Here is a 12086-nt window from a genome sequence, read left to right on the forward strand (position 1 = left end):
CTTGTCCTGAGGGCCTGCCAGGCTGCATCAATGTCTGCGTACAGGTTTTTCTCGGAGGGCTTGCCGGTGCTCACCCCGTAGCCAGAGTAGTCATAAGAGAAGACGTTGCAGTTGATGCGGGAGCCAAGGCCAATGTAGAAGCTGCACATCTGGCCCAGGTCCACGGCATTACCATGCGAGAAGAGCAGCGTGTACCGGCCAGTGGGGGCACAACGTACGAACATGCAGCCCAGCCTGTTATCTCGAGCAGTGCGGGAGAAGAACACTTCCACGGCATCCAGTTCCCTCTGCGAATACTGCCAGTCCGCCCGCTCGCTCAGGTGCAGGCTGCAGGTGCCCGATCCCGTGGGGGTCCCTGCCCCGGCCGCCGCCCCCGCCTCCTGCTGCTGCTCAGGCTGCAGCACCGTGTAGGTGGGCTCGGGGGGCAGGAAGGCCAGCTTGGCGGCGATGCGGCTGGGGCAAGGCGGGCAGCAGAACAGCCAGCACAGCTCGCCCAGAGAGAAACCGTTCATTCTGGGGCCTTGTTCTGGCATCAGAGACACTGGAGAAAAACTGACCTACGCTTGGAAAGAAGTCACAGAGCCAAGCAGCCCGCAGCCCTGCTCCAAGGCAACCCCTTCCCGCAAGGCTGCCAGCTGCCCTCCCAGCACGCAACGGCGACAACCTTGGAGGAACCGCAGCTCAGCAAGAACGGTGCAGCTCTCCTAAGCCTGCAAACGCGCTTGGAAAAAATCAAATTAAATTAAAAACAAACAACAACAACAACAACAAAAAAAGCCAAGAAAACCCACAAGCCCAGAAACGTAAACGGAGTACAACCAGCCTTTAAACCCCCCACAACTAACGCTACGGTACCGGCAGCTCCCCAAAGCACCAGCCGAGACCCCCCAGCGGGAACAAGTCACACATCGACAAATCGCCCCCCAGCCCCACGGCCCGGCGCCGCACAGGGAGGCGGCCGCCCCCCGCCGAGCCGCCCCCGCAGGGAGCGCGCACCGCGCCGGCGAGGGCCCTTCCCCGCCGCGCCGCCCCCGGCCCCGCCGCCCCGGCCCCCGCAAGTAGCGACAGGCTCCCGGCGGCGCCCCGCGGAGGAGGGGGAGGGGAGGGAAGGGGAAGGCAAGGTCGAGGCTCAGCCGCGCGTGGCGGCGGGCAGGGCCATGCCGGCTGCGGCGCGCAGGCAGGAGCAGGCAGCGGCCATGTCCCGGCGCTCTCCCCCCGGCGCAGCCGCACCGCTTCCGGGTTACGGGCGCGGAGCGGGGCCGCCCGCCGCAGGTGCCGGCGGGGCGAGGCGGGGGCCCGGCACTGCCCACAGCGCCCGCCGCGGCTCGCGGCTGCCCCCTAGGCCCCGCGCGGGGCGCCCAGCAGGTGCGCGGGAGGGGCGGGGCGAAGCGGGGAGGGGCGGGGCGGGGCGAAGCGGGGAGGGGCGGGGCGGGGAGCGGCGGCCCCGCCGAGCCCAGCCGGGACGCGGCCGCCCGCGCGGGGAGTGCGCCGCTGGCCCTTTAAGGGAGCCCCCCGCCGCTGCCGCGGTCACGTGCGGCAGGCGCGCTCGCGCCCCCTCCCCCGCCACAGCCGCCCACCTCCCGCGCATGCGCGGCGGGGCCGGGGGCCGCGGCTGAGGGGCGGGCTGGGGCGGCCCCCTCCGACCTGCCGCGGCCGCGGGGCTCCCCCGGCGCTGCTGCCGAGCCCCGAGCTGCGGCGCGCCCGGTCGCCCTGAGGGGAGGGCTGTGGGCTCGGCCCTCCCGGCGCGGCGGGCCCGGGTCGCCGGTCAGGGGCGGCTGTCCCGGTCACGCCAGGCCGGCAGGCCGCGCCTCGGGCAGCCGGGGTGGGGGGCACCCGCTGGCCTTGGGCCTTACTCACAGAGGGTGGCCGATGGCATCGCCAGGAGTGCCGAGGGCAGCTCCTCGGCCGGCAGCTTCCAGCGCGCCGCTCGCCAGGTGCCGAGCATGCGGCGGGTCCCAGGCTCGAAGGCAGTGGAGACCCCTGTACCTCCAAGCCGTGGCTGAAATGGGTCAGCAGTTTACCACAGAAAACTTAAGAGAAAACGGTGCGAATGCAGAAGCCTCATTTCCTCAGTAAATCAGGCTAATAACCAAAACACCCAAAATAATTCATTGAATAAATCAGCAAATCATTTAAGGCGTGTGGCAGAACCCATGAATCAGAGGCTGTGGTACGGTGCCTTGCAACACATTCATCAACCCAGAGAGCAGAAAGCAAGACTGTGGGCAAAAGACAACTGGAGGTAACCTTGTTACTAACACCAGTTGTAACTATACCCTTAAGTTAACCAGCCCTGCCTGCTTGCTGAAAAAAACCTCACTGTAACATAGCCCAAATGAAAACAAGGAAAATTATACCTGTGCAGCTGTGCTTGTCATGCAGTTCATGTACATCCAGCCAGTGCCCCGACTTCAGGCATGGCATGGATGTTCACTCCTTTCTGGTGCTCTTCTAATGTGTGTCCATTACCCAACTTGCTACCTATGGGTAAAAAAACTCTCAAGAACATTGAGCTGAAGTCGTTTCATTAGTGACAAGACTGAGACCAACTCTTTCAGTCCTAACATTTGCCAGCTCTAAGGAAGTTAGTTCAAAACCTGTGTACAAAAGAGTCAGTCATGTGTGATACTCCTTTGTCTTTGCAATGTCAAAAGTAAGACCAGACCCCATCCATGTACATCTTTAGTTTTGCTAACAGTGGGAATTTTAGAAATGCTAAATTCAACCAGCAATATTTGTGTCCACGCTAACTGTTAAGGGAGAAAATGAAGGCTGTGTATCTCCCACCACCTTGAAAATGTGGCTCTTTCTGCATACCCCATTTATTACCTGTGTCCCAGGCATGTCCCGCTGTCAGGGTGGCAGGGGATCAGGCAGGGCAACGAAGCATGTCCCACCTATGGATGCTGGGTTCCTTCAGGTGGCAGAGACAACCAATGTGCCCTGCATACAGGCTGTTCGGATGTCAGATGAAATGATGGAAAGGACTCCTACTCCATAGAACATGACAGAAAAATCTGGATAAAGAAAATACAGAATGGTTAAATGAAGAACCCTTTGAAATTCCTTGGGGACCACTAATAGCTTTAAGCTCCACCTATGCTGTTACACTGATATTCTGTGGGAAGACTGATACAACCCTGAGAAAAGCCTGGATATACCCTGAGAAGCGATTTGGCTGATGAGATGTGAGAAAAGCCTGTCTGGTGCTGCCGCTACGTGTTCCTCTCACTGCACGAATACTGAAACAAAGATAAGAGCTGGAATTTGGTCATTTAGCACCAACTGAAACTAACATTTCTCAGAACCCTTTCAAAGGCTGTATGACTCGCCTGGAGCCAGACAGCAGAGGCTGTTATATCATGAGTAGATTGCTACTCCAAAGAATGGACAATTTAAAGGACAATATTTCCCATGCTCCACCCTGCTCCTTCCTTAGGTCATGTTTATAGTAGTGAGATTAAAGTCTCCTCTTTGAATCCAAGGGGAAGTGTCATGAAATTTGCTTCTTGAGTGAACTGGGCTGTACAAACCTTATTAGTTCTTAGAGTTTCTCATTGTTCTCATCATATGCTCTCTGTAGCTGACATTAATCTCAGTCCATCTCTCATACAATAAAATAGTTCCTGCACAGTGGGTGCCTCCTCAAGAAAGATAACATTTGCTAAGGCTTGGAGAACGGGACAAAGAAAGGAGCAAGAGAGAGTGACTGAAATGGAAATTGTGCTAGATGAGAAGGACAGAGAAGTAAGAAAGAGGAGTTCCTGAATACCACTGCCATGGTGGCAAGCTGAAAACAGTGTCCTTGAGTTTGTAGCTCAAGAAAGTAAAGCAATCAGGACTTACAACTGACACTCATTTGGTATGTGTCCTGTATCTCAAGTTGTCAAAAGAGACATGTAATGCACAAGTGCTTAAGAGAGTGAAAATTCAGATAATTTTTATCCCTCCATTTGTGTGCTGCATAAGTGGCAGCAACATCTCTAACCTTTCAGGATCCACAGTAGTCCTGGGGTGGGGAGTAGGGGCCGGGGTGAGGGGTGTTGCAGCTTGCTGGGCTGAAGGGGTGGCTGTGGAAATCTGGGCACAGCCAGCTTCATGCCTCTCACATGCACCCTGTCCCTGGCACTGCCCAGAGCTTGGTTTGTTCTTCCTAATGTTTTAGACAAGTCTCAGGGCTGTCCTAACTACAGTAGCCTGCCAAACAACCATGCTGGCTACTTCCACCACCATAGCTAGCTTTGGTACCTCATAGCTTACTCCCTCCTTCCTTCAGCCACCTCTTTTACTAAAGATCTCACAGGTTCCCTGGGATGAGGATGTTTCCAGGATGTGCAAATCTTCTGGCATCATTATGTGCAGGTATTCGGCTATGGTGGTCATGGAAAGACAACAGATAGCGAGTGTGCCGGTATTTCTCATGCTCAGCATCTGAAATTGACTTGAAGAATGGCTGTTTTGGATCTTTCCTCTGTGGGTTCCCCTCAATTCTACTGCTTCAGTCCAGCAGTCCCTCTTGTCTCAAATCTCCTCTCTTCCAACTCCATACTTCCCTCTGCTCTTTCTTTGCCTTTTCATTTTGCAGCCAGCAGGCATCTGCATAGTTTTCACTTGACCAAATACTGTGAAAAAGCTCAAGAAAAACAAGTATTTTTGCTCATTCTGTTACCACAGAACTCATGTTTTTAATGATCTGTAAATAAACATGTCCCTACTGCTGTGCCTTGTAACTAACGTGACACTGAGACTCAGTGTCGTACCCTGCTTCTTCACTAAATGTTAATATATGGCCTACAAGGGTAAAATATGCAAGCATTTAATAATAAACAAGTTGTCAAGCCCGCTAAGAGATGGGAAGTAACCCCCAGGAAAACATGTTATCTAAGAGACTTGTTACTATCAGCCTTTAGTTAACTGTTGATGGACCTAGAAAGGTGCCTCAGGTGAGCAGGGAAAATCTTCAAATAACTACCAAAAAGGTAAATACAATAAATAGAGCACACAGTAGTTGGCCGTCTTGATTATTTCCACCATGTCCTGCCATCTCACCATGCCTGTTACAAGGGTAGAGCACTTTGCACTCCGCTTCCTTTTCCTGAACACTAGATAGACAAAAGCACGGGCAAGAAGACAGCGAGACTGAAGCCAAAGATGACACCTGGCAGCAACCCTGTGAAGATTATGTATCTTAAATATTAACCATGCCTGACTTCCTGCTGCTGCTTGCCAACTGTGACTGTTACAGCTGGATAAACAGTCCACATCTAGTAGCTGCGCACATGCAGCCATCATCTGATTGCAGGACTGGTTACAAATGCCAAATTCAGACTAGGAAGTTCCTCAATGCATTTGTGCTTATTTCCTGAAAAAATAGTGCACGAAGACTGCAAGTATTATGCTTACCGCTCATGTAAGTTAGTATCTGTGTATCCCAGGCCTGTTCTAGAATGTTAAAGCAGTATGGACATTGAAAGGCAATGTCTCTATCAACTGAAGCACACGGCAAGAGATCATACCAGTCTACCAAACCGAGGTGCAGGGAAAATAATGAAGCACTATATTAATCAGGTTAATTGGGTGTGTTCTCATCAGCCAAGTCCAAGTCATCAAGTTTTTTTGCAGTTTCTGGGCAAAGGTGTGCTTGAAGGAAGGATTTGAAAGAGAAAAATTAATTTCCTCTGGGGATGAAAGAGGACCCTCCCAAACACAAGAGAAGCAGACATAGTGGGAAGTGGTGTGTCTGGAAAAGACAATGGACAGACAACAGATGGTGGCACCAAGAACTCACTGGAGGCATACATCACTCTGGTGCTAGTGAGAAGATGAAAGGTTGTATGAAGACGCACAGTGAAAACCTTGTCAATGAAGTCAAGAAGGCTATATGGGATATGCTACCAGCCCAGCATTAGCCAGTGGAGTTAATAAAAGAGGAATCATATGATGGGGATGTGTTAGAGGGACCTCAAGGAAGAATCTGTGATGCGGCCAAAGCTGGCAGGGAATCTGAATTTGAAAGGGATACCTACATTATGCACTTTGATCAGAAGTGACTCATTGTTTCCATGTATTCTTCTATTTGCTTGTCCTTAGTTGTACATTTTAGCGTTTGATCTGTTTCTTCTTAGCTTCACAGCTAAAACTCTAGGCACTAATAAGGAGTAATAAAAAGGTATCAATAAATTTAAGTTTTTAAAGTGAACAACTCTTTAGAAACATAGAGCCAGTTTCAGCTTTCTCAGATAGGTATGTAAAATTAACTGTTGCTGCCCCCAGCAAACCCATGCCAGGCCAATGCTAAACCACTGCTGCAGAGGGAGCATAGAGTGGAAGGAAGGGATGGAACAAGGAGAGCCAGGCACCGAGCCCCTGAGGGCTGGCCTTGCTGCTCCTTCTGCTGCCAGGAGGAAGGGAGAGTCAGGGCAGTACCTGCTACTCCTGGGACATGACAGGTCCTCCGCCCCACAGAGACCAGCTTCCCAGTTGGCAGCAGCACACTGTGTTCCTTTCCTAGATGCTGCCATAAACAAAGCAGGCACTGGGGCCAGGGCTCGCCATCCACCCTTGGCAGTCCAGCACAGCAGCCTCCTTTGCAGATAGCTTAAGCTGGTCCTCTTGCTTGAGAAGGGTCGTGGATGGTTCCGATCACACAAGCTGCCAGAGTGCCAGACCATGGTCTCCGTATAGTCAAGACTTGTAGATGTAACACTTAAATTAGTCACCCAGGGTAAGCAAGCTAAATATAGCCTTCGGTAGATGGCCCATACTTATGTTTTTTCTGTTGGGTGTCTCCTTCCCTACATTGTACCGGTGGAAAGAACTTTCATTTCTTATTTCTCTTCCTGCAGCCGAGCAAGATCGTAGCAATTTCCTGCCATGTAAACCCATGTAGTATTAAACTTACAGGTCTCTATGGACAAAAGTGCCTCAATTACTTTGCTGGAATGAATAAAAAAAGGGAAAATAGTAGAGAAAACCCACAGAGCTTGAACGATCGATTTTTTCAGATGCATGAGTCTAAGATAAATGACACTATTCAGGGTTTAAAAAAGCTTTCTCTAAGGTTTGCAGGAGTTTAATCAAGACCCAGCTATCCTCAGATTTGCTGTGAATACAGTATGAGAAGAATGCGGAAAGGAAAACAAAGATGTACAAACATCAAAACTTAGGGGAGGGATAGTGGCGGTGGTGGTGGGAAGTGGCAGCTATGTGATATACAATGAGGGTTTAGAGTCTTGATTTGCAATGACTGCATTTTATGCCTGTCACTGGCAAATTGACATTTTAAAGATATCTTCTTGACTGCTTTTTCATGTCAGTATCTTTGTTCAGGCTATATCTGGGTTGATGAAAGGAATTTCAATTAAGGATGAAATCCTTTCCTTACTGTATTGAAATGCACGGGGTGGGAGCAGCGGGAGAATGAGGCCATGAAAGCTCTATAGAGAGTTCTTAAGGCATCTTGCTGACACAGGACAAGATAGTTTGGGAATGCCTGGGGCAGTGCACTCTGTAGCAGGGTTTACTGTGTCTTTACAAAGAAGCAGTGTGCATTCACCTTAGTGCCTACTGCCTGAGGCCATATATCATTCAAACACGGGGGAGCTAAGGGTTTAATAAATCCCAATCTAGTTTAGTCCTCAAGGGAATAGCAGTCTAGAGTCATTCAGGAGTGGCAGGAGGATGGCTGCATAACCTGGCAAGAAAAGGCTGATTTTTTGTTCTGTGAATGTAAGCAGTGTCATGGGAAATGAAAGGAGTTGTAAATCTGCTCAGCTATATTGGGAAGAGCTAGGATGAAGCATACTGAAAGCCTTAGGGAAAAGAAGTGTGAAAAATAGTAAGACATGGATATGAAGACAGTGCATGAGAGAGAGAAAAAACAGAGAAAACCAATAGAAAACCCATGGGGGGTAGGGGTGGGGGGGTGGGGGGTGAGGGTGAGGAATACTGATTGTAGAAAACCACATCAAAACCACTTTATCTATCTACCTTGCAATCACCTACTATTTGGCGTGAAAGGCAAATTAGTTCCCGCTGAGCATATTCACGTAGATGTATTTCTCTTTGCATGCATGTCTTTGTCCACCATCATTCCATCCTATCCTTTGGCAAAATTTTTTGTTTATTCTGCTGATACATCCTGGATGCTCACTAGGAGCCCTGGCTTCCAGCTGAGCTCCCAGCAGCAGTGGTGACCTTCAGAGAGTAGCTGATCCACACTCCACTCCCATCCATGCATTCAGCGTGGGTGTAACAAGCGCACTGCAAAGACTCTTTAGGACCTCTATAAACCTTTGTTCAGGTTTGAAACTGGAGAAAGCACTAAGGCATTGCTACCAGACAAAATCTGGACAGAGCCAGAGCTCCATGTTGCTGTGGCTAGACCAAAAATCAAGCTATCAATTAAAAGCTAGTTTGTATATGTCTACACTATTACCAAGTCATTAATGTGATCGAGGTGTAGACATAAATTTCATTCATTACAATAATTCATCTATTAAGATGATCTGATTTCTCAGCAAGAGCCAGAATTACTGTTCATGTGGTTTACAGTCATGCAGACATTCGGGGAGAGGCTGTCATGTATGAAATCCTGATCCGAGTGTCTGCATACAACTGCCAAATCCCATGTATGTCACAGGAATTAAGTGGAGAACTTCCAAATTCTCCTGCAATAACATGGAAGCTCTGACGCTGTATCACATTGTTTTCTGAAAAAAAATCAAAACTAGAACAAGTGGTATTTTTGTTTCCTGATTTTCCAGAAATCACAAGAAAACATATGCTTCATTTCATCATAAACCTGCAGGGGATTTTCAAGGTCAGTGGAGATAAAGCTCGGGCTCCCATTCATGAGTACTGGTCATGTAATTAAAATAGAAAAGTACATTTAGGCTTATGCATGTAACTGTCTGTCAGAAATCAGCAATGCTTTTATTGAAGCATGGGTTCCCTTCCAACTGTCTGTCAAATGAAGACAATCTTCACATCCAAACTGAACCACATTCTCCAGCTGGAGTAAAGCTATTACAATGAGCTTGAATTCCATTTTTTAAAAGTACAAGCACAGAAGAGCCAAGGGTGGTTTTTTTATTTCTTATGAGAGCTGTATCAATTTTCTGTTCTCAACATCACTCAAACTTGGTTTTCTGAAATTATCCAAACAAAAAAATAATGCCATTTGTCTGAGACCATCCCTGGACTCACTGAAAGAGAAGTAAATCCGAAAAGCAGGTTACGTGTTTTCATCTGCAGCATGCACTTGAGGCTGGAAATCAGATAGCCCAGCTCTCATGCATCACCTACTCCTCCCTTCCTTCTCTTTAAGCCATTATCTCCCGTATTCTCCCTAGAAAACCGGGCTAAAACCTGTTGTTCTGGTAACATGCTTTCATCCATGCATAAGGAAGCAGTGAACTGAACAGTGCAACTCTTCTCTGGCAGTGCTGCTGGGGGTTACTTTACCTGTTACTAAATGCTGGTGACACTCTTGCTTCCTGTGGCAACAACAGCAACACATGAAGAACTGCTGCCTGTCCTGACCCCACTCGTCATTTTTGTGATACTCATTTTGAATTCTCCACTCTGATGTTTTGGCAGCAAATAGGGGAATACTTGGAGTGAACAGATAGCCTGGCAAAATGAATCTGGAGGGAAGAGGTGAGGCTACCCAAGGCTGCTGCGGTAAACCCAAGTATGCTCTGTATGCAGCGCTTGGCTGACTGGATTGGGCAGGGGGGACCAACGGAAAAGGCAACTGTTTAGGGTAGAAGCAGATGAGCAAAGATGCTCCTTTCTATGAGAAGAGCAATAGGAGGCAGCAGAAACGACACATTCTGGATTTGTTCTTCACCAACTCCCTATGACTGTTGCCGTTACTTAAAACCAAATATTGCACCTTTTAGCTCAAGGACAAATTCTGAGAGAAGGATAGGGGTGCTGAGCTGAGAGCATCCCCTGCGCTGTCTCAGAGTCATTTTGCTGGCAAACGAAATTCCCACACATTGCCTTTTAGTCATTGTGGTTTCTGAAAGATCAAACCCTGCTGTTCATAGTCTAGGGGAAGTTTCCTAGAAAAGTTTTCTACACTTGGTCCCTAATGTCAAAAAAAGCAATACAATTACATCCAAGCACAGAAGCATAAACAATAGAATCAAGCGACCTTTTAGGAGGTCTCCCAGTCCTGCTTAGAGGCAAACCCTCTACCGTGCCATGCCTAAGTAACAGGTTTTAGCCTGTTGTTAAATACTTCTAATGAAGCAACCTTGGGCTTCACTTCTATTCTACCATGTCTCCATTCTTCCCATTGGCAAATTTTTTTCTTAATTTCCAAGCTATGTGTTTCTATGATTTAAGTCCACCACTACCTTTCCTACAATCAACATTAAAGAACAGTCTCCTTTCCTATTCACAGCAGCTATTTACATATTTATCATTACCTCTATTCAGTCATTTCTTCAGATTAATGCAGTTCCTGCAACTTTTCTTTGTAACTTCTGTTTCTGAGTTATTCCTGTTCTTTCATACTCAGTCAGACCCTCAAGTGCCTAGCCAGCCCCAGGCTGGATATGGTACCCAGTTGTGGCCTTACTCATGCCGAGTAGAATAGTAGGATGATCTCACAGCTTATAGACTGCACTTTCACTGATTTATCCCAGTAGGATGTTTGCATTTTTTTCTTTTTTTTTCTTAATCTTTTTTTTTTTTTTATTAAGAGCTGCATGACACTGCTGGCTCCCATTGAGCCTGCAGTCCCCTCTAACCCCCATACCTTTTCAGCCAACAGTGGCTCAACTCTGTTGGCTCTTTGCCCCATTTCTTTGCAATTGGTTGTTCCTACCGACATGCAGAACATCACAGTTGTCCTTATCAGGTTGCATTTATCCACTTCTAATACAATTGACACACTCGGCACCTGCAGAGTTGCAAACAATACAGTGCTGAGTACAGGGGGGCTGTGCTCAGGTCAGCCCTGCCTTTTGAGGAAGCACTTAATATTCTTATTTTCAGACCCCTTCTTGTCTATAGATGACATACACTGCCACAGCTGTTGGCCAGCCAGGATGACTGAGAGGGTCTCTCTGAGAGTCCCTTATGCTGCCATGGGTGGGCAAGTGCACTGCTGTGTGGCAAAATGCCAGCCCTATCCCAACTCACGGCCCACGAGTCAGCCCTCTACACCTGAACATTGAAAAATGACCAGTAGAAGCAAAATCTCAACATTTCTCTAAAAAGAAGAGATGTTTATCTTCTTTTTGACTCGCATTGCCAGAAAAAAAAGAAAATTATTTACCATCCTATGAAAAAAATGACTGTTTTCCCCTTATTTTGCTGAACCTGCTGTGCAACATCTGCTGTTATATATGAGGTACTTTAGGGGAAATGTGCTTACTCAAAAGATAGGCTTTTTTTCTGAAGTATATAAAGCTTTTCACAGATTTGCCCCCCAGTCTTCCAAAATCTCATACTGTTTTATATATAATTACCAGACTCTACACATACGAACTGTCTGGCAACACAGAACTGAATGCAGCTACCCTAGTCATCCTTCATACCTTTGTCTGACAGGGGTGTTTAAGGAGACGTGCTGCTAATCACTTTGACTTCAGGAGTCTGCGTATATAAGTAAAAAGATGCTCATTATTTTCTACTGAGGTAGCAGTAATGAAACTCGGTGACAGTGACGTGGAAGCTAAACCCAGAAACAAAATAATCCAAGTTACTGTGATAGTAGATTATTGTTAAGTATGCAATTAGTTAAAGCAAAATGAATGAAAAAGGAAACAGATGTAAACCAGCTTAATAGTTATTTTGTATCTTCTTGCCAAACCTATCTTATTAAGGGTCTGCTATTGCTGCTTTTAAATCTCTGCTAACCAAAGTCCATCAGATACAGAGAGAAATGACATTTTCCTTTAGGGGTTACAACCCTGAGGTTCTGCCAAGCTAAGCTCATTGTGATAACAAGCCAGGATGCTAAATAGTTAATGAGGTAACAACAACTACATTTATAAGAAAGAAAAATAGTAAATGGCCAGTTCTTTTTGGTTGAAGTCTTGAGGCTTTAAACATTAATGCCAAGGTAC

At 47.7% G+C, this 12086-nt stretch overlaps 1 protein-coding gene across 1 annotated transcript in view; it reads right to left on the reverse strand.

Annotated features, from left to right (window-relative positions):
* Positions 1–12086, reverse strand: part of ABHD17C (abhydrolase domain containing 17C, depalmitoylase) — a 59622-nt gene that overhangs the window by 29222 nt on the left and 18314 nt on the right. The window contains exon 1 of the mRNA XM_080395355.1: positions 1–12086. This exon is cut by the window's right edge and continues 18314 nt beyond it. Coding sequence (XP_080251481.1) covers positions 1–533 — 533 coding nt within the window. The 5' untranslated portion in view covers positions 534–12086.

Source organism: Falco punctatus (genome assembly GCF_963210335.1).
Source record: "Falco punctatus genome assembly, chromosome: 7".
Classification (NCBI taxonomy): Eukaryota; Metazoa; Chordata; class Aves; order Falconiformes; family Falconidae; genus Falco; species Falco punctatus.